This window comes from Oncorhynchus kisutch, linkage group LG29, assembly GCF_002021735.2.
Source record: "Oncorhynchus kisutch isolate 150728-3 linkage group LG29, Okis_V2, whole genome shotgun sequence".
Taxonomy (NCBI): domain Eukaryota; kingdom Metazoa; phylum Chordata; class Actinopteri; order Salmoniformes; family Salmonidae; genus Oncorhynchus; species Oncorhynchus kisutch.
In genome coordinates this window covers 30810379-30833171 of record NC_034202.2, presented here as the reverse complement: position 1 = coordinate 30833171, position 22793 = coordinate 30810379, and the positions used below count along the sequence as shown (strand labels likewise).

The 22793-nt window shown below is 42.6% G+C and overlaps 3 protein-coding genes across 6 annotated transcripts in view; 1 reads left to right on the top strand and 2 right to left on the bottom strand.

Annotated features, from left to right (window-relative positions):
- Nucleotides 1-1997: 1997 nt before the first annotated feature.
- cbr1l (carbonyl reductase 1-like) lies at nucleotides 1998-5586 on the bottom strand. 2 transcript variants are annotated; one of them, XM_031809035.1, is made up of 4 exons: nucleotides 5088-5586; nucleotides 4184-4364; nucleotides 3713-3836; nucleotides 1998-2497 (listed from the first exon to the last, which is right to left on the bottom strand). In XM_031809035.1, exons 1-4 carry the CDS (start codon nucleotides 5371-5373, stop codon nucleotides 2258-2260), a joined length of 831 nt encoding a protein of 276 aa, XP_031664895.1. In that variant the 5' UTR covers nucleotides 5374-5586; the 3' UTR covers nucleotides 1998-2257. The 2 variants fall into 2 exon arrangements, with proteins under 2 accessions (XP_031664895.1, XP_031664896.1); XM_031809036.1 differs by having other exon boundaries at nucleotides 5157-5516.
- Nucleotides 2846-22793, top strand: part of LOC109874012 (spermine synthase-like) — a 44827-nt gene continuing 24879 nt past the window's right edge. For both annotated transcript variants that reach the window (XM_020465749.2, XM_031809033.1), the window contains exon 1: nucleotides 2846-3107. The gene's annotated coding sequence lies outside the window, so the exon portion shown is untranslated. The remainder of the gene's footprint in view (nucleotides 3108-22793) is intronic.
- LOC109874436 (carbonyl reductase [NADPH] 1) lies at nucleotides 16224-18596 on the bottom strand. 2 transcript variants are annotated; one of them, XM_031809037.1, is made up of 4 exons: nucleotides 18225-18596; nucleotides 17295-17475; nucleotides 16810-16933; nucleotides 16224-16727 (listed from the first exon to the last, which is right to left on the bottom strand). In XM_031809037.1, the coding sequence occupies exons 1-4, from the start codon at nucleotides 18439-18441 to the stop codon at nucleotides 16488-16490; spliced, it is 762 nt and encodes a 253-aa protein (XP_031664897.1). In that variant the 5' UTR covers nucleotides 18442-18596; the 3' UTR covers nucleotides 16224-16487. The 2 variants fall into 2 exon arrangements, with proteins under 2 accessions (XP_031664897.1, XP_031664898.1); XM_031809038.1 differs by having other exon boundaries at nucleotides 17738-18582.

The window sequence follows — 22793 nt, the reverse complement described above, 5'->3', positions numbered from 1 at the left end:
TACTGAAGTATAATAACAAGCATTTCATAAGTGTCAAAGGCTTTTATTGACAATTAAATGAAGTTGATGCAAAGAGTCAATATTTGCAGTGTTGACCCTTCTTTTTCAAGACCTCTGCAATCTGCCCTGGCATGCTGTCAATTAACTTCTGGGCCACATCCTGTCTGATGGCAGCCAATTCTTGCATAATCAATGCTCAGAGTTTGTTAGAATTTGTGGGTTTTTTTTGTCCACCCGCCTCTTGAGGATTGACCACAAGTTCTCAATGGGATTACGGTCTGGGGTGTTTCCTGGCCATGGACCCAAAATATCAATGTTTTGTTCCCCGAGCCACTTAGTTATCACTTTTGCCTTATGGCAAGGTGCTCCATCATGCTGGAAAAGGCATTGTTCGTCACCAAACTGTTCCTGGATGGTTGGGAGAAGCTGCACTCGGAGGATGTGTTGATACCATTCTTTATTCATGGCTGTGTTCTTAGGCAAAACTGTGAGTGAGCCCACTCCCTTGGCTGAGAAGCAACCCCACACACGAATGATCTCAGGATGCTTTACTGTTGGCATGACACAGGACTGATGGTAGTGCTCACCTTGTCTTGCCCCAAACAATCGGAAAGGGGATTCATCATAGAAAATTACTTTACCCCAGCATGATGCAGTCCCCTGTACCTTTTACAGAATATCAGTCTCTCCCTGATGTTTTTCCTGGAGAGAAGTGGCTTCTTTGCTGCCCTTCTTGACACCAGGCCATCCTCCAAAAGTCTTCGCCTCACTGTGCGTGCAGATGCACTCACACCTGCCTGCTGCCATTCCTGAGCAAGCTCTGTACTGGTGGTGCCCCAATCCTGCAGCTGAATCAACTTTAGGACAGTCCTGGCGCTTGGTGGACTTTCTTGGGCACCCTGAAGCCTTCTTCACAATAATTGAACCGCTATCCTTGATGTTCTTGATGATCCGATAAATGGCTGATTAGGTGCAATCTTACTGGCAGCAATATCCTTGCCTGTGAAGCCCTTTCTGCACACAAAGCAATGATGATGGCACGTGTTTCCTTTCAGGTAACCATGGTTGACAGAGGAAGAACAATGATTCCAAGCACCACCCTCCTTTTGAAGCTTCCAGTCTGTTATTCAAACTCAATCAGCATGATAGAGTGATATCCAGCTTTGTCCTCGTCAACACTCATACCTGTGTTAATGAGAAAATCACTGACATGATGTCAGCTGGTCCTTTTGTGGCAGGGCTGAAATGCAGTGGAATTTTGAGGGGGGATTCAGTTCATTTGCATGGCAAATAGGGACTTTGTTATTCATCTGATCATTATTCATAACATTCTGGAGTATATGCAAATTGCCATCAAACAAACTGAGGCAGCAGACTTTGGGAAAATGTATATTTGTGTCATTCTCAAAACTTTTGGCCACTACTGTAGTATTTCAAATAGTTTTATTTATGTCTGTTCGGACAGGAGTCATTTAATAGCCTCATTTTGGCTAAATTATTTACATTTATCACAGGGTGCTGCAGCACCCCTACTTCCTGCGGCTATGGACACCGAGGTGGGGGTGTTTTGTTTCATTTGGAATGTGTTTTTATTTGAATATTTACCACTAGCAGTGCACGTTGCATTTTATACCAATAGGATAATGCTTAAATTAGCATGATTAAGTTTGTCTTTGTTGCATTTATGGGGGCTCATTCACACTCTGAATATGTCACCATCTCAACAGGCAGCTTGAATGAAATTGTTATGCTATGTCAGGTCAATGTGATAGGGCTGGTTGGCTCTCACTCAAGGTTGAGTGCATGCAAGTCTTTGTGCTTGCAGACACCTGCACCACACTTCTTTTCACATTTCCCTCTTCTCAGTGCAATAACAAATAAAACTGTTGGGGCCAAATAAAAATCAGGCCGCCAGTTGTGGAGCTATGCCCTAGAGGCTCAATTCAATAAACAAAGTTACAACTTTGAACAACAATTTCCAGTAAATCACTGTCCAAGACATTATCAATCTATTTTATTTCTTTACCTCATTAAACTTTTTGAAAGAACAACAGGCCTTAATTACAATGAAAGTACTCCAGAGCGTTATTTATGTAAATTAATCACATTAAATCATATAAAGAAAAAAAAGTTAAGATGATATGTCAAGAACCCTCTGTTGTGTTGTGTCTTTTGTCATGTGAATTTGGCAGAATCTTTTTGAGCAATTTCCTCAAGTCTCTGATTGAGATGAGGTAAACTTCCTGCTGCATCCACTCTACCATTCCTGAACGGTCTTGTCCCACACCAACTGTCCATGTGGCTCCTTCATCCCGTCAGGAAGAAGTGCCAGATAGGTAGGAGTCTGTGCTCCTTCTTCAGGGCTCTTGTGGGCTTTGGAGCCTGCCATGTCAGTGCGAACCCAGCCAGGGCAGCAGGCGTTGAGCAGGATTCCATCAGCTGCCCGTGTCTTAGTCAGAAAATGAGCCTGAATCCTGGACAGCACAGTCACTCCGATCTAAACAGAGACGAACAAAACAGTAGGATAAATTTGCCATTTGTGACCTGTTTCAAGAAGCTAGGTGTATGTCACAAGTCACTACTTCACAGGAGAGGTATTTGAGATTTTTTTAAATAAATTAAAATGTGAACTTTCATGTGCCTTAATAAGAAATGTGTATGCCATCTGTAAATTTGAATACAAATGTTAAATTATGAGCCTTGTTGGTTGAGCCAGGAACCTTCTCGCTAGCCATGATTAGCTGAGATAATGGATGGGCTGGACATGCCGAGAGTTGAGTTCTGATTGGTCTACCATGTAGCATGCTTCTATAACATGAGCTTCTCAGTATGTGTAGATAATCCTTGCTACCACTGCATTTTTGAAAGATACAACATTAGCCATGGAAACCTGCAAAAGTGTTGCTTCTGCTCTCAATAACTTCACAGCACAGGATTTAGCAGGAGCTATCGACAAAGATTAGTGGGATAAAGTTGTGATGGACTACTTTTCTGCAAAAGATCAGTGTGAATTGGAGTGACTTGACATAACGGGCAAAACAAGCTGTAGCTAGCTACAAACCAAACAGAAAAGGCACTCTGCCGTGAAGCGTTCATCCATGTATACGGTAAGAGTCTAGCTACATTTTCAGATATTAGATGTTTCTCATTTTGTCAGTAATTTTCATTGCAAGTTAAAGCGTACTGTTGACTAGCTAGCGAATGTTGTGTGTATGATCTGTATAGTAATATTATTCGTATCACAGAAGGCCATTTGCATTTTTAGTTATAGCCTACAGCTAACATTGAACCTAGTTGGTTAGCTTTAGTTACCTGCAGATTCATACTATAGTATTTCATGCATATTGGCTAGCTATGACAATCCATCTGTACTGCAGCTATGGGTTGGGATTATGGTTCATTGTTTAGCTAGCTAGCTAAACAATGTCTAAACAAAGGACTCCACTTCATAAGAGAATGATTACATGACCCATCAAGTTAGCCAGGTGTGTCTGGGTGTAATTTTCTCAAAAGTGGGGATACAAGTTTATCAACTTCCACAGCAGAATTACTTTCCCATTGTTCCTCAACTGCAGTGTATGACATACCATTTTGGAGCTCCAAGTCTCTATTTTTATCCAAAAACACAATTTCGCTACGTAAGGCCAAATTGAGGCGGTGGGTCACATTTGCCCATTCCCTGTAATAGTTTTGTTGACAGACAGAACACTACCTTTGTTGTGCCATAGGCTGTGTTTGGCCACCCCTGGGCCTGATGGTTTCCCTGCTGAGCGGCAATAACAAACTGCCCCATCAGCAAGCACAGCTCCTCCTCAGAGAGCTCAGTATCACGGAACCTCCAAGACACAACAGAAAAATTACCTTGTAATACAGTAGTTTATGACTGCATGTGATGATCACAGTAATGGTTTAATTTGAAAATATTGTCTATGATCTGTAGTAGCAACTGACAAACTGATTTGATTGCCCAATTATGATTAAGGCCACAACAGCTAAATGTTCTTCATATCTGCTAATGCAACAGCTTCTGTTGAAGGGATGAATAGGGCTTTCGTTCAAGTTGGTCAGGTTTGCGGTTAGATGGATGTATAATGATATCAGTGTATATTTCTCTCTCAATAGATTACAATTCAGAATTAAGTTAAGGATGAATGAGGTTTTTGATACAGAATAAAGATCATACTTGGCTTGTAGTTGAGGGCTGCATGTATCAAGAGCCTTCTTGCTAACAAAGCTGGAGACATTCACCACTCTGGCATTTGGTCTGAGGAGGGGTAGGAGAGCATGGCACACCCACAGGGTGCCCCAAAAGTTGGTGCGCATGGTCACCTCAGCCTGTTCCCCAAAAGTCTCAGTCGCATCATCTAGGGAAAAAATGTGATTATCAATTATTGCTTTGTGGGGGCTGTGCCAATATAGCATCACCCTCACCCATCTTTTCAGAGCATCATTTTCAAATGCAATCACACTGCCACATAGGCCTATCATTCATGTTACACAAAAATTGCAATCAAGTAGCCCTACTATGATTTGTAGGCAGTTTAAAATGAACTGCTGCTTGTTGCCTAACAGCACAAGATCTGCCCACAAACCTCTCAATCTGGCTACAGTGACGGAGTTATTTTACACTAGCCCAGGCGAAAACGGGTAGGGAGGAGCACGCTTCTCAAATTAAACAGTAATCTGAGCCACTTAGTTTGTCAATGAGGCAGCATACTGCATCATACACACCTCTTTTCCATAACAAATGTTTGAATTGTCTAAATGGTTTTCATTGCGAAGGCAGATAAATCGTTTTTAAATCACAAGCAATCACTTTTGCATGGGATACATAAAATCACACGAATTACTACACGTGCTTAATGAAGTCGCTTTTGTTTTTGAGCCGACATCGCCGTCGGATAGAGCGGGCCCTGGCCCATACCTGGGAAGCAGCCAGGTTCCAAATAGAACGCAATCAGCGTTCAGTCGGTGCAATACACACCTATACCGGCGCCCGGGTGAGAGGAATTGTTATGATCGGCTAGAACAGTAACAATTGCATTGCCAGAGTCGCCAAAATAGTAGAATTGGCTACCGTACTGAACTCTTAAAAGCCATTCCCGCGTTGTTAATGAGCACATCCAATCCGCCATACGTCTTCTGCAGAAAGTTACTCAGTTGCTTGGCGCTGCCCTGGTCGCAGATATCAAGGTGGTGGTAAGAAACGTCAAATCCTTCGGACTTCAGCATCTTCACTGCCTCATTTCCAAGTTTCTCATTTCGAGCAGTAAGAATAACATCCCCGGTAAATTTTGCCTTACAAAGCTCCCTCACAATCGCAAATCCTGTGCCTTTATTGGCACCGGTAACTACTGCCACTTTTTTTGACATTTCATTCGCTCTCCAAAACGTACTTTTTGTAAAGTAAATAGTTAAAGTAGCCTAACTATTTAAATCATGTAATTAACCGCACTGTGGTTGTAGTGGACTGACGTGCAGCCTGCGCTGATCTGGGAGAAGACAACGTTGATTTAGAGGAAAGTCAACCTTATTGGCTACTTTTGCAAACAAAGGAACGTGCACAGTCACTCTGACAGATGAAGTTGTGTAGCCTAGTAGATCAAATACCCACATATGACACAATGGGAAGGATAGGGCGTATTATATTTATATAAGAAGGGAGAAGTTAGCCTATGTACGCACAGTTCAGACGCCGAATTTATGGCGAGTCAACTGAATAGAAATGAACGCCTCATGTCCACCCGATACATCAACCCCTTTGCCTTCCAGTGGAAGTCATTTGTTGTCAATGGAGCAGTTAGCAACGCTACCTTAGAGGAGCCGCACTAGGCTTCAATATTTTCAGGCAGAGTTAAGAGCTTTGTTTGACATACTGATTAGTTTCATATATAGAGATGGATAGAGGACTCATCTTTATATATGTGCCATTATAGCGTATGTGACAGCAATTCAATTTCAATTGAGGGGGCTTTATTGGCATGGGAAACATGTTTACATTGCCAAAGCAAGTAGAACTGGATAAAGAAAGTGAACAGTACATATTTGTTCCAAAATAATAAACACATTTCAAATGGCATTATGTGTATATATACAGTGTTGTAACGATGTGCAAATAGTTAAAGTAAACAAAGGGACAATAAATAAACATATGTGTTGTATTTACAATGGTGTTTGTTCTTCACTGGTTGACCTTTTCTTGTGGAAATAGGTCACAAATCTTGCTGCTGTGATTGCACAATGTGGTATTTCACGCAATCGGTATGTGAGTTTATCAAAATTTGATATATTTTCACATTCGTTGTGGGTCTGTGTATTCTGAGGGAAATATGTGTCTCTATGGCCATACATTTGGCAGGAGGTTAGGAAGTGCAGCTCAGTTTCCACCTCATTTTGTGGTCAGTGTGCACATAGCCTGTCTACTCTTGAGAGCCAGGTCTACCTACGGTGACCTTTTTCAAAAGCAAGGTTATGCTCACTGAGTCTGTACATAGTCAAAGCTTTCCTTAATTTTGGGTCAGTCACAGTGGTCAAGTATTCTGCCACTGTGTACTCTCTGTTTAGGGCCAAATAGCATTCTAGTTTGCTCTGTTTTTTTGTTAATTCTTTCCAATATGTCAAGTAATTATCATTGTGTGGCTATCCTAGGGCTCTGTGGGGTCTGTTTGTGTTTATGAACAGAGCCCCAGGACCAGTTTGCTTAGGGGACTCTTCTCCAGGTTCATCTCTCTGTAGGTGATGGCTTTATTATGGAAGGTTTGGGAATCGCTTCCTTTTAGGTGATTGTAGAATTTAACGGCTCTTTTCTGGATTTTGATCATTAGTGGGTATCTGCCTAATTCTGCTCTGCATGCATTATTTGGTGTTTTACATTGTACGCAGAGGATAGTTTTGCAGAATTGTGTGCAGTGTCTCAATCTGGTGTTTGTCTCATTTTGTGAATTCTTGGTTGGTGAGCGGACCCCAGACCTCACAACCGTAAAGGGCAATGGGTTCTATAACTGATTCAAGTATTTTTTTTATCCAGATCCTAATTGGTATGTCAAATGTTATGTTCCTTTGGATGGCATAGGGCGGCAGGTAGCCTAGTGGTTAGAGCGTTGTACTTGTAACCGAAAGGTTGCAAGATCGAATTGCTGACAAGGTCAACTCTGTCGTTCTGCCCATGAAAAAGGCAGCTAACCCACTGTTCATAGGCAATCATTGAAAATAAGAATTTGCTCTTAACTGACTTGCCTAGTTAAATAGAAGGCCCTTCTTGCCTTGTCTCTCAGATTGTTCATAGCTTTGTGGAAGTTACCTGTGGTGCTGATCTTTAGGCTGAGGTATGTATTGTTTTTTGTGTGCTCTAGGGCAACTGTGTCTAGATGGAATTTGTATTTGTGGTCCTGGCAACTGGACCTTTTTTGGAACATCATTATTTTTGTCTTACTGAGATTTACTGTCAGGGCCCAGGTCTTACAGAATCTGTGCAGAAGATCTAAATGCTGCGGTAGGACCTCCTTGGTTGGGGACAAAAGCACCAGCTCATTTTCGAACTATACACATTTGACTTCAGGTTCTAGTAAGGTGAGGCTGGGTGCTGCACACTGTTCTAGTGCTCTTGCCAATTTGTTGATATACAGTGCATTTAGAAAGTATTCAGACCCCTTCCCTTTTTCCACATTTTTACAGCCTTATTCTAAAATGGGTTAAATAAATAAAAATCCTTATCAATCTACACACAATACCCCATAATGAGAGAGTGAAACAGGTTTTACATACGTTTTTAGACCCTTTGCTATAAGACTCGAAATTGAGCTTAGGTGCATCTTGTTTCCATTGATCATCCTTGAGCTGTTTCTACAACTTGGAGTCCACCTGGGATAAGTTCAAATGATTGGACATGATTTGGAAAGGCACACAAATGTCTATATAAGATCCCACAGTTGACAATGCATGTCAGAGCAAAAACCAAGCCATAAGGTCGAAGGAATTGTCCGTAGAGCTCCAAGACAGGATTGTGTCGAAGGCACAGATCTGGGGAAGGGTGCCAAACTATTTCTGCAGCATTGAAGGTCCCCAAGAACACAGTGGCCTCCATCATTCTTAAATGGAAGAAGTTTGGAGCCACCAAGACTCTTCCTAGAGCTGGCCACCCGGCCAAACTGAGAAATCGGGGGAAAAGGGCCTTGGTCAGGGAGGTCACTAACAACTCGATGGTCTCTGACAGAGCTCCAGAGTTCCTCTGTGGAGATTGGTGAACCTTCCATGAGGACAACCATATCTGAAGTACTCCACCAATCAGGCCTTTATGGTAGAGTGGCCAGACGGAAGCCACTCCTCAGTAAAAGGCACACGACAGCCCGCTTGGAGTTTTCCAAAAGGCATCTAAAGGACTCTCAGACCATGAGAAACACGATTCTCTGGTCTGATGAAGCCAAGATTGAACTCTTTGGCCTTAATGCCAAGCGTCACGTCTGGAGGAAATCTGGCGCCATCCAAGCATGGTGGTGGCAGCATCATGCTGTGGGGATATTTTTCAGCGGCAGGGACTGGGAGACTAGTGAGGATCGAGGGAAAGATGAACAGAGCAAAGTACAGAGAGATCCTTAATGAAAAGAGCTCAGGACCTCAAGGGGGGGGTCACCTTTCAACAGGACAACAACCCTAAGCACACAGCCAAGACAATGCAGGAGTGGCTTTGGGACAAGTCTCTGAATGTCCGTGAGTGGCCCCGACAGAACCCAGACTTGAACCCGATCGAACATCTCTGGAGAGACCTGAAAATAGCTGTGCAGCGACGATCCCCATCCAACCTGACAGAGCTTGAGAGGATCTGCAGAGAAGAATGGAAGAAACTCTCCAAATACAGGTTGTGCCAAGCTTGTAGCATCATACCCAAGAAGATTCTACTTTCCAAATGCACTGTATATGGTTAAGAGTGTGAGGCTTAAGCTGCATCCCTGTCTCACCCCACGGTCCTGTGGAAAGAGATGTGTGTGTATTTTGCTAATTTTAACCTCACACTTGTTGTTTGTGTATATGGATTTTATAATGTCATGTTTTTCTCCCCAACACCACTTTCCATCCATTTGTATAGCAGACCCTTAAAATTTAGTCAAAAGCTTTTTTGAAGTCAACAAAGCATGAGAAGACTTTGCCTTTTATTTTGGTTTGTTTGTTTGTCCATTAGGGTTTGCAGGGTAAAAAGACCATTTTACATTTGCTCAGTACATTTTTTTTCACTGAGGAAATGTACAAATATGCTGTTAATGATAATGAGGAGGATTTTCCCAAGGTTGCTGTTGACACATCCCACGGTAGTTTTTGGGGTCAAATTTGTCTTCACTTTTGTGGATTGGGGTTATCAGTCCTTGGTTCCAAATATTGGGGAAGATGCAGATGCCAGAGGATGACGTTAAACTCTTTAACTATAGCCAATTGTAATTTTTGGTCTGTATATTTTATAATTTCATTTAGGATACCATCAACACCATAGGCCTTTTTGGGTTGTATTTTGTCTTGTAGTTTGTTCAATGTAATTGGAGAATCCAGTGGGTTCTGGTAGTCTTTAATAGCTTATTCTAAGATTTTTAATTGATCATGTATATGTTTTTGCTGTTTGTTCTTTTTTATAGAGCCAATAAGATTGGACAAGTGGTTTATCCACACAACTCTGTTTTGGATAGATAACTCTTTGTGTTGTTTGTTTAGTGTGTTCCAATTTTCCCAGAAGTGGTTAGATTCTATGGATTCCTCAATTACATTGAGCTGATTTCTAACGTGCTGTTCCTTCTTTTTCTGTGGTGTATTTCTGTATTGGTTTAGTGATTCACCATAGTGAAGGCGTAGACTCAGGTTTTCTGGGTCTCCATGTTTTTGGCTGGATAGGTTTCTCAATTTCTATCTTAGGTTTTCATCAAACCATTTGTCATTGTTTTACATTTTCTTAGGTTGTCAACTTAATTTTTTTTATTTGATGGGGAATCTGAAAGGTCAAATATACTGTTTAGGTTTTCTACTACCAAGTTTACACCTTCACTATTACAGTGAAATGTTTTGTCAAGGAAGTTGTCTGAAAGGATTTTAATTTGTCTATTTTTTGGTATGTTTCTACACTACTTTCCTTCCATCTACAGCATTTCTTAATATTGTGCAGTTCCTTTGGCTTTGATGCCTCATGATTGAGTATTGCTCTGTTCAGGTAGACTGATTTTTCTGTGATCTGATAGGGGCGTTAGTGGGCTGACTGTGAACGCTCTGAGAGACTCTGGGTTGAGTTCAGTGATGAAGTAATCTACAGTATTACTGCCAAGAGATGAGCATAGGTGTACCTACCATAGGGGTCCCCTCGAAGCCTACCATTGACTATGTACCGACCCAGCGTGCGACAGAGCTGCAGGAGTTGTGACCTGTTGTTGTTGGTTATGTTGTGCCTAGGGGAGCATATGGGGGAGTGAATGCTGTCACCTCCAGGTAGGTGTTTGTCCCCCTGTGTGCTGAGAGTGTCTGGTTCTGGCATTTAGGTCGCCAGAAGGCAACCAGTGGGTCTGTCACCTCTATACCATATTTATTGTAGGATGACAATGTCTGTATTTCTAATTTATTTGATGAAGTCTGGGTTCCTGCTCTTTAGGCTAAAGGCATATGACCTCAGACCTTATATTCCAGGATGAGATAGTAAAAGCTTTGTGTCCCATAGTGTGTAGTGATGTTTTCATGTGGTTTAGGCCCGGATCATTACAGTAGGTGTGAGCATCTGATACATACCTCTTAGGTCGCAGGATGGGGCTTAGGTCTGATCTGGGGGGGCCTACATAGGGTGTGGCCAGGGTTTGTTTGGGGTGGTCTCAGCTGGTTAGGGTGTGGCAGGTGAAGCTGTGGTCTGGGTGTAGGTCCTCTTGGCATGGGTTCTCTCGTGCAGGTCCTTCCGGAAGGGGTCTTGCAGGTCTGAGAGGGTGTCTCGCTGGTCTGGGTGGGGTGTCTGTGGCTCTGTTGCTCCTGTGTGAGGTGCTGGGGCTGCAGTTGAGGGTGACGTCCTCAGGGTCCTGGCAAAAGTTGGGATTGCTGCCTTGTAGAGGTGGACCTGGCCGTAAAGACTGTTCAAGTCCAGGGTGGAGTCCAGGGCGGAGTGGTGGGTCAGGTAGACATTAGGTTGAGAGGCACAGTCCCGGGAAATGCTTGCATTCACCTGCTGTATGGTGGCAATGTGAATGTCTGTTTGTGTAGCAGGGTGGAGATAACCACTTGTGCATTGGGGAAAGTGGAATAAGCTTTTTCAATCCCTCTCTTGAGTGCTGTGGCCACCCCTTCCTGTTGGGCCCTTGGGTCGTTTGTGACTGTGAATTATAATGTGGTTGGGGGACCCTAGTCTGTCCTCTGAAAACAGCTCCAGAGCATGTCTAGTGTTTGAGTACCAGAGTTTAGTCACTTTGTGTTTGAATGTAAACTCAGCAAAAAAATATAATTTGTAAAAATCCAAATAACTTCACAGATCTTCATTGTAAAGGGTTTGAACACTGTTTCCCATGCTTGTTCAATGAACCATAAACAATTAATGAACATGCACCTGTGGAACGGTCATGAAGACATTAACAGCTTACAGACAGTAGGCAATTAAGGTCACAATTATGAAAACTTAGGACACTATAAAGAGGCCTTTCTACTGACTCTGAAAAACACCAAAATACAGATGCCCAGGGTCCCTGCTCATCTGCTTGAACGTGCCTTAGGCATGCAGCAAGGAGGCATGAAGACTGCAGATGTGGCCAGGGCAATAAATTGCAATGTCCGTACTGTGAGACGCCTAAGACAGAGCTACAGGGAGACAGGATGGACAGCTGATCGTCCTCGCAGTGGCAGACCACGTGTAATGACACCTGCACAGGATCGGTACATCCAAACATCACACCTGCGGGACAGGTACAGGGTGGCAACAACAACTGCCCGAGTTACACCAGGAATGCACAATCCCTCCATCAGTGCTCAGACTGTCCGCAATAGGCTGAGAGAGGTTGGACTGAGGGCTTGTAGGCCTGTTGTAAGGCAGGTCCTCACCAGACATCACCGGCAACAACGTTGCCTATGGGCACAAACCCACAGTCGCTGAACCGAACAGGACTGCCAAAAAGTGCTCTTCACTGACGAGTCGCGGTTTTGTCTCACCAGGGGTGATGGTCGGATTCGCGTTTGTCGAAGGAATAGGCGTTCCACCGGGGCCTGTACTCTGGAGCGGGATCGATTTGGAGGTGGTGGGTCCGTCATGGTCTGGGGCGGTGTGTCACAGCATCATCGGACTGAGCTTGTTGTCATGAACGGCTAATCAAAAGGCTATTCCCCCCCCCCCCCCCCCCCCCCCCCCAATCCACCAACCCCAATCTTTACACTGCTGCTACTCTGTTAATTACCTATGCATACTGTATGTACTTTACCTCTACCTACATGTACATATTACCTCAACTAACCTGTGCCCCCGCTCGTTGACTCTATACTGGTACCCCCTGTATATAGGCTTGTTACTGTTCTGTTATTGTTGCTCTTTTCAAAAAATTATCTTTATTTTAGTAAATACTTAATGCATCATTTTTCTTAACTGCTTTGTTGGTTAAGGGCTTGTAAGTAAGCATTTCACTGTTTTATTCGGCGCATATGATTTCTGTCTGGGTTGTGTGGACCTAGCTCTCTGAGCTCCAACATGTCTCTCTCCAGCTCTGTGAATTTATCCCTCTCAATGATGGAGGAGCAGTGCAGTTGTGGACCTGGGTGTGTTCAGTGCTGGGGGGGGTTGACTATCCTCATCTGCAGGACAGTTTGAAGAGGTGTGATCAGACTCACTCAGGATGGGGAGTCGTCACAGGGAGAGCTTTTCCTGCTGTGCTCTCTTTATCCCGTAAAGTCCTGCATGAGGATGCCCTGCACCATTACTGTCCCAGACTTGTACATATTGACAGAGGTTGTTTCAATTTCCTCAATGTCTAGTATTCTGAGTTTCCACCCTGGGCCAATACACTCTCTCTTGACATAGGGGTAGTGTGCTCTTATAGCACTGTGCCATGCCAGGGGAGGGTCTGTGTGGAAAATCAAGTTGTTTAAGTTCCCGTCTTTGTAGCAGTCAGCAAATGGTGTCTCTGGATGTCCTTGAGGAGCTTATTTTTGTACTTATTCCATGCAGGGGGTTCTGTATTGTGATGACATCTGCACAAGGGGCTTGAAAGGCCTCTGCATTTGGGTGGGGGAGGCTGAAAAACTCTCCTGCCATTGTTAGGCTCAAGAGTTTTCACACATCTCACTTCATACTTCAGTGCTAATTGAAGTTGCAGTCAGGTCTGTTCTGTTCTGTCTTGGTAGCTTAGTAGCCTTATTTACTAAGCTTTATATAACAAAATTACTGAGAGATTGTCATTTACTTTTTGGCTTCAGAAGTAGGTTCAGACTGAACATTACTCACTCAGTTATGTGTTGGATGGTATTTCCAGGTTTCCGCTGTGATTCTTCTGCAGGTTTTGGTTTGTTAGAAGTTTTTTCTTAATAGTGCTTGGTAGTAAGAACCCGTTCTGGTAATTTTGTCCAAAATCAAGGTTTTAGGTATGGAATTTTGATTTAGTTTTAAGGTTTTGATGTCGAGGGTAGTATCTTGTCCTTGCAAAAAAACAATATCAAAGTTTATAATTCAATTCAGGAGCCCATGAGCTCATGCCCTCTCTCTCTCTATCTCTCTCCCATAGCAATTCCCACACAGACCATTTAATTTAGACTAATTTGATAACTTTAAAATGAGGCCTCTATCATTCTCTGGTTTCATACAATCCCTCTCAACAAACATATTGTTTAAATATCATTCACAGTTGAATATATTAACAGTTTATATTCATCTAATGTAAAAAAATAAATAAATAAAAAACACGGTGTATTTAGCTGTCCTCCCCTTTCAGAATATATCATTTCATAAGTCATGGAACGCTTTGTGTAAGAGCTATTGAAGATTGAAAAAGTGTGTATTTTTCTCCATCAACCCCTGGTTCAGAATATACCATCTTCCTATATAAACACTTGAATTGTGGTGTTTTATGTTTGTTTTTACATATAGCCTACAGCCTTCAAACTCAACTCTGGACCTCGAAGCCAATTCCACTGCATTTGTTTTCATTGTTCACCACTAATCAGGGACCGATATAGACCTGGGACACCAGGTGTGTCCAATTCATTAATGCTGGGTTTTTCACACACAACAGTTTCCCGTGTGCATTAAGTATGGTCCACCACCCAAAGGACATCCAGCCAACTTGACTCAACTATGTGGGAAGCATTGGAGTCAACATGGGGCAGCATCCATGTGGAACGCTTTCAACACCTTGTAGAGTCTATGCCTAAATTAATTGAGGCTGTTCTGATGGCACAACTCAATATCAGGAAGGTCTCCTTAATGTTTTGTACACTCAGTGTATAATGAGGTTATTAGACGACAACCTAGTGAACATTACATTTGTTTTAGCTTACCATTGACTGAAAGATGTCAGCTGTTTTCTCTCCCCTCGCATCTGGCTACCAGGGGAAATTTTGGAAGGTTGTGGCCATTTTCACTTTATGATAACCTGCTCCTTGTAGTGACAGTCATAGGGAACATCTCCGCTAAACAAACAGACAACTAAATAGGCTGAGTAGCGGGATTCAGCACCAGGATAGCACTGCGGTTGATCAAATTTCTGTGAATCTAACTAGTCAAGATTTTGTAATGGTAACATCAAGGAACAATCATGTGTAGCCTAGCTTACACATGATAGTCAGCAATGTAAACTGACAGCCGCAGCTAACCATAGAAATATAATCCATAGATGACCATTCCCATTCAAGTCAGGACTGGCAGCCATTGGTAGGGTACTCATAAATGTATCAGTCAAAGTGCCAGGGTTAGAGGTTCTGAAGTCCTATGGATTATATCTATGGCCACAACTTAACAAACTGTTCTATATTTGACACGCATGCTGCCCAAATTGCAGTCTTCCCGACTGTAAGTGGTTGTGATAAAACCTCATCCACAGCTATTTTTTAGAAGCTATTGATCCTCTGTATCTAAAGTATGCTCTCTGGTGTAGTATTTTCAATACTTTGATTTATGTCTGTTCAGTAATTTAGTTGAGTGGAATTTTTTTAATGGCAAAATTATTTACATTTATCAGGGGGTGCTGCAGCTTCCCCCGGCTATGGACACAGGTGGGGGTTCATTTAATGTGGAATGGTTTTATTTTTACCACTGTAGCAATACACATTACATTTTAAGCAAATATAATGGTTAAATTATTTTATTAATTTGCACTGAATATGTCACTATCTCAACAGGCAGCTTGAATGGCTTTATGGTATGTCAGGTCAATGTGGTAGGGCTGGCTCTCACTCAAGGTTGAGTGCCCTGCAAGAGTCTTTGTGCTAGCAGACCCATGCACCCTACTTCTTTTCAAGCTTCCCTCTTCTCAGTTAATTCCATCTGGTGGGAATGCTACTCCTCCAGTCAGAAGATGATTTGTACAATACAAGTTCATAAGGGAGAGGAAGATAAGGTAGCGTGAATGAAATGGCTATCTCTCATCCTCAGGGGTGAATACATGGCAAACAACTATTTCCTCCAACTGAATGCAGAGACAATCAGATCTCTACAAAATGCAAAATTAGTGGTAAGAAATAGACTGCCTTTTGAGAACATTATTCTAGGCTTTCTAGGTCAGTCTCCGCTTGGTCTTTGGTGCCCCCTACAGCAGGGATCATCAACTAGACCAGGGATGGGCAACGCCAGTCCTTGGGGGCCTGATTGGCGTCACACTTTTGCCTCAGCCTGAGCGAACACACCGGACTCTGATAATCAACGAATCATGATCTTCAGTTTAGAACGCAATTAGTTAATCCGCTGTATTTGCTAGGGATGGGGAAAAAGTGTGACATCACTCTGGCCCAGAGGCCTGAACGAGATTCAATTGCGGGCTGATTTCTTTCTTGAGCGGATGGTCGGAAGGCCCGAACATAATTACAAATAATTTGTAGACATCACTTGGAGCTGGTTTGCTGGTGTTTTTACAGTCTTATATATCCAGTCCCAAAAGTAATTTTTTGGTAGAAAACTTTGGGGGTCCAATAAAATCACCCGCGGGCAGAATTCAGCTCACGGGCCGCCAGTTGGGAAACTATGGCCTAGAGGCTCAATTCAATAAACAAAGTTACAACTTTGAACAACAGTTTCCAGTAAATCACTGTCCAAGACATTATCAATCTATTTTATTTCTTTACATCATTAAACTTTTTGAAAGAATAACAGGCCTTCATTACAATGAAAGTACTCCGGAGTGTCTATGCAAATTAATCACATTAAATCATATAAAGAAAAAAATGTTAAGATGATATGTCAAGAACCCTCTGTTGTGTATTGTGTCTTTTGTCATGTGAATTTGGCAGAATCTTTTTGAGCAATTTCCTCAAGTCTCTGATTGAGATGAGGTAAACTTCCTGCTGCATCCACTCTACCATTCCTGAACGGTCTTGTCCCACACAAACTGTCCATGTGGCTCCTTCATCCCGTCAGGAAGAAGTGCCAGATAGGTAGGAGTCTGTGCTCCTTCTTCAGGACTCTTGGGGGCTTTGGAGCCTGCCATGTCAGTGCGGACCCAGCCAGGGCAGCAGGCGTTGAGCAGGATTCCATCAGCTGCCCGGGTCTTAGTCAGAAAATGAGCCTGAATCCTGGACAGCACAGTCACTCCGATCTAAACAGAGACGAACAAAACAGTTTGATATCTGCCTTTTGCCCATTCCCCTTAATAGTTGTGTGGACAGACAGAACACTACCTTTGTTGTGCCATAGGCTGTGCTTGGCCACCCCTGGGCCTGATGGTTTCCTTGCTGAGCGGCAATAACAAACTGCCCCATCAGCAAGCACAGCTCCTCCTCAGAGAGCTCAGTATCACGGAACCTTCAAGACTCAACAGAAAAAATACCTTGTAATACAATAGTTTATGCATGTGATGATTGCAGTAATGGTCTAATTTGAAAATATTGTATATGATCTGTAGTAGCATTTGTGTGTACTAGAATTGCAATTGACATTCTCTTTGATTTTCCAATTTTGCTGTTGTGGCCTTAAGTACAATGCTCTTCGTTTCTGCTAATGCAACAGCTGCTATTTAAGGGATGAAAAGGGCTTTCCTTCAAAAAGGTCAGGTCTGCGGCTGGAGGGATGTATAATGATGTCAGTGTATTTCTCCCTCAGTAGATTACAATTCAGAATTAAGTTAAGGATGACTGAGGTTTTCGATACAGAATGAAGATCATACTTGGCTTGTAGTTGAGGGCTGCATGTATCAAGAGCCTTCTTGCTAACAAAGCTGGAGACATTCACCACTCTGGCATTTGGTCTGAGGAGGGGTAGGAGAGCATGGCACACCCACAGGGTGCCCCAAAAGTTGGTGCGCATGGTCACCTCAGCCTGTTCCCCAAAAGTCTCAGTCGCATCATCTAGGGAAAAAATGTGATGATCAATTATTGCTTTGTACAAGAGAGAGGGAGAAAGAGAGTGGGGGAACGGGGGCTGTGCCAATATAGCATCACCCTCACCCATCTTTTCAGAGCATCATTTTCAAATGCAATCACACTGCCACATAGGCCTATCATTCATGTTACACAAAAATTGCAATCAAGTAGCCCTACTATGATTTGTAGGCAGTTTAAAATGAACTGCTGCTTGTTGCCTAACATAGCACAAGATCTGCCCACAAACCTCTCAATCTGGCTACAGTGACGGAGTTATTTTACGCTAGCCCAGGCGAAAACGGGTAGGGAGGAGCACGCTTCTCAAATTAAACAGTAATCTGAGCCACTTAGTTTGTCAATGAGGCAGCATACTGCATCATACACATCTCTTTTCCATAACAAATGTTTGAATTGTCTAAATGGTTTTCATTGCGAAGGCAGATAAATCGTTTTTAAATCACAAGCAATCACTTTTGCATGGGATACATGAAATCACACGAATTACTACACGTGCTTAATGAAGTCGCTTTTGTTTTTGAGCCGACATCGCCGTCGGATAGAGCGGGCCTGGGAAGCAGCCAGGTTCAAAATAGAACGCAATCAGCGTTCAGTCGGTGCAAAACACACCTATACCGGCGCCCAGGTGAGAGTAATTGTTATGATCGGCTAAAACAGTAACAATTGCATGGCCAGAGTCGCCAAAATAGTAGAATATGTCTTCTGCAGAAAGTTACTCAGTTGCTTGGCGCTGCCCTGGTCGCAGATATCAAGGTGGTGGTAAGAAACTTCAAATCCTTCGGACTTCAGCATCTTCACTGCCTCATTTCCAAGTTTCTCATTTCGAGCAGTAAGAATAACATCCCCGGTAAATTTTGCCTTACAAAGCTCCCTCACAATCGCAAGTCCTATGCCTTTATTGGCACCGGTAACTACTGCCACTTTTTTGGACATTTCCTTTGCTCTCCAACTTTTTTTCTGTAAAGTAAATAGTTAAAATAGTCCAACTCTGGTTTAAATAATGTAATTAGCTGCGCTGTGGTTGTATTAGGCTGACGTGTACACTGAGCTGGGTGTAGAGGAAAGTCTAGCCTTATTGGCTACTTTTGCAAACAAAGGAATGTGCACTGTCACTCAGATTACCCAACAGATGTTGGGTAATCTTTGATCAGGTAACCACAGGAAAAAATGTGAGGGAGAGGTCATATCACATGATTATACTTGCAAACAAAGGAATGTGCACTGTCACTCAGATTACCCAACAGATGTTGGGTAATCTTTGATCAGGTAACCACATGAAAAAATGTGGGGGAGAGGTCATATCACATGATTATACTTATATAACATGTGAGAGGTTAGGTCATTTACACACAGTTCAGATGGCATATTGCGAGTTAAACTGAATAGAAATTAAGAGCTGGCTGGCACAGTTAAGCTCTTTGTGTATAAAACCAATCGTTATGTAAAGCAGAGATAAATAGGACTCATATTTATATGTGCCATTTTAGCATCTGTGAGAGCATGGGCAGTGCCATTGAGGCTCCAATCCACAGGAATCCCCACTCAGTTGAGTACTTTGACTACTTTAAAATGGTGGACGCTATCAATGGCGTTGCCCATGCTAAATGGCCTTTTGGCCACTAGAGGCCTCTATCATTCTCTGTGATTTCATTCAACAGTTCTCATCCAGGGTTCCAGTATATAAACAGTTTCAACTGCTCCTACAGTTTTGTTTCGGGAACTATATTTTAACTGACGCCTGGCCCAGAAAGTCTACCCATAGAAGGCCACATACAGAAGACCGATTTGAATTCCTAATAAGATATTGTGCACAAAACAGCCATTCAATTATTCAAATAACTGTAACTGAGGATGATTTTTTTCCCCCCACCCCCATCACTCACATGTATTAAAGGTCCTGCACAGTTAACCTATTTCCCAAGTAAAAATAGCATTTGAATGACCAAAACATCACCCATAATATTTTTACACTATTAAAATGCTCAGAATTGAAGAAATGTTACATTGTCTCATCTCTAACTATCATGAAGCCTGAAAGAACAGGCTAAGTGGGCAGGGAGATTATATTAATGAGCTTGCTTTGACAAACCGCTCATTGAAACAACCTTTTGATCATTGCCAGGTAACAAGGTAAACAATAGGTCACATGCCATTGATGACCAGGTAAACAATGGACATGTCATTCCGAGCCTAGATGGTATACCTCACCCCATTTTCTCTGCAAAATCCTCTTATGGTCAACAGAGCTGATCATGGACTGATAGATATCAGACAAACGGCAGCAATTGCCCTGGGGGGTATGAACAAAGGATCCGATTCACAAAAGTCGTCTTGTTCGTAATGCTGGTGAGTTACCGTCACTCTGATATCCAAAAGTTCATCCAGGCTGTATGAAATAACAATAAAAAATGTTGGGCTAATAATGTTAGAAATAACACATAATAGTACAAAATATTTTAAAGTTTCCTAAGAGCTAGAAGCACTGCAGCCTTACCTGTTGAAGCCTAGATTTAAGTGCCTTTGAACAGGGTATGTCAAGAACAGCAACGCTGCTGGGTATTTCACGCTCAACAGTTTCCCGTGTGTATCAAGAATGGTCCACCACCCAAAGGACATCCAGCCAACTTTACACAACTGTGGGAAGCATTGGAGTCAACATGGGCGAGCATCCCTGTGTAAACTGTAATACTTACATTATGGTCAGCTCTGGCAAGAGCCACTGATCCACTGTTAATGGTACAGCATCAGTCTTCAGAATTAGCTTCCTGATGTTCTCATCAATTGACAAAGCAACTTGGCTCGAAATGTGCACTGCACACGTGTGACATGATAATTTTTGGTGCAGCCCGTCCACCCGAAATGAAGAGCAGACACTACTGTCGGAGGAAAATAATGAAACATCAAATAACAGTGTTCTTTTTTCAGCAAACAGTTAAAACCTGTTAAGGCTAGGGCAGAATACTGCCCCCGTTGGTGAAATGCGTGCCCATAGTAAACAGAAAACAAATCTGTAAAAAATTGCTAATATATGCATATAATAAATATTATTGAATAGAAAACACTCTAAAGCTTCTAAAACCGTTTAAATTATGTCTGTAAGTAAAGCAGAACTCTCAGGGCACTCATTCTCCCAAACTCTCTCTTGTCATCCAAAAAGTTGGCCCAACTTTGACGTCATCGCCCCCACCCTTCCCAAGCACCTACGGTCCTGGGAACAATTCCTATGCCTTCAGCGCGGTGTCCGCTTTCAATGGGGCTTCTCATTGTGTGAATCGCGCGCTCACGAGATTAATGACGTACCGAATCCTTTCGGTCGCGCGAGATCTCACGCGCATTCTGCGCCTGTGGTGTCTTTCTTTCAAGATTGATTAAATGATGCGTGTGTTTCTCTTTGTCCTGAGAATTGCGGTGAAGCTATATAGCATGCTAACGCTGTGTTCTGAACCAAGTTTGACAAGTTTAGTCGACATATAATATGTAATTTTGACGTTTTGGTGCGAACTAACTTTACTTTTTGGCTGCATTTCAACCGAAATATGTCGTGTTTGATAAGACACAGACTTCAAAACTAAAGCTGTTTTTGGTAAGTATAAACCCTTCCAGGTCTTCTGATGGAAGAACAGCAAAGGTAAGGGAACATTTATGTGTTAAATTTGGGTTTCTGTGGAGGAGCCAAAATGCTAATTCCTGAGCGCCGACTCACATTATAGCCTAGTGAACGAAATCTGTAAAGTTAAAAATAAATGTAACACAACTGTTTTATTAAGAAGAAGTGTATCTTTCTAAGTATATGTAGAACATGTATATTTAGTCAACGTTTATGATGTGTATTTCAGTTATCTGGCAGAGTTACCATAATTTCTCCAGGCATTGTTGTAGCATTTTTTAGCCATGACCTTCTATGTAAACCGTGATTTATGGATATAATTAGCATATTATTGAAAAAAACATAAATGTACTGTATAACATGTCCTATTCCTGTCATCTGATGAAGATTTTCAAAAGGTTAGTGAATTATTTTACTTTTAATCCTGCTTTTGTGATTGCATCTATTGTTCTACAAAATGGCTATGTAAATTAGCCTATCTTTGGTGGTGGTTTGACATAAATATGTGCTATGTTTTCGCCGTAAAACATTTTAGAAATCTGACTTGGTGGCTAGATGAACAAGGTGTTTATCTTTCATTTGAGCTATTGGACTTGTTAATGTGTGGAGGTTAAATATTTCTAAGAATATTTTTTGCGTTCTGTGTGCTACTGTGTCAGTTGAGCAGTGGGGGGAGGTGCCCTAGCGGGACGTGTGGTGCCAAGTAGTTTTAAGTAGCTTGCTAGCTTAAAGTCACAACACAGATGAAAGGGGGTTAGTTACTGGGATCATTCTGCTACATTCTGCTTGAGCAATTTTAAGGTTTGTGATGATGATTTTAAGGCGTTACATATTTAAATGATTTAAGATTATATGACGCTACTATTGGTGTCACAACTTCCGCCGAAGTCGGTCCCTCTCCTTGTTCGGGCAGTGTTCAGCGGTCGGCATCACCGGCCTTCTAGCCACCTCCGATCCACTTTTCACTTTCCATTTGTTTTGTCTTTGTCTTTCACACCTGGCTTCACTCAACCAATTACTTGTTTATTATTTAACCCTCTGTTCCCCATGTTTTGTTTGTCAGTGATTGTTCATTGTACATTGGTCCGTTTTTGTGTGCTCGCTATGTTGCTGTGTATTTTGAGTAAAGTACGTTGATGACTCATATCTGCCGTCCTGCGCCTGACTCTCTACACCAGCATCACACGGGATGATTACAATTGGTGTATGATATTTCTGGCATTACGTGACGTTGTCCCAACCTGATCTGTTTCACCTGTCTTTGTGATTGTCTCCACCCCCCCCTCCAGGTGTCGCCCATCTTCCCCATTATCCCCTGTGTATTTATACCTGTGTTATCTGTTTGTCTGTTGCCAGTTAGTCTTGTTTGTCAAGCTTACCAGCGTTTGTCCCATCAGCTCCTGGTTTTTCCCAGTATCTTTTTTTCCCTCATCCTCCTGGTTTTTAGCAAGGCTATCCAGTTCCTGCTCATCAAGTCCCCTCTGATTCCTGTGGTATTGGAATTCTCCTGGCTCCAATTACATAATGCCCTCATTAACTGGTCTACTGGTGCCATCATGGGCTGGAGCCCGTTCTGCCACGCCCATTGCCTGGAGTCAGCACAACCTGCCCCGGGACGTCTTCCTGGGGGCTCGGAAGGTGCCCTGGTCCTCCCCGCCATTCCCGCGGAGTACCAGGA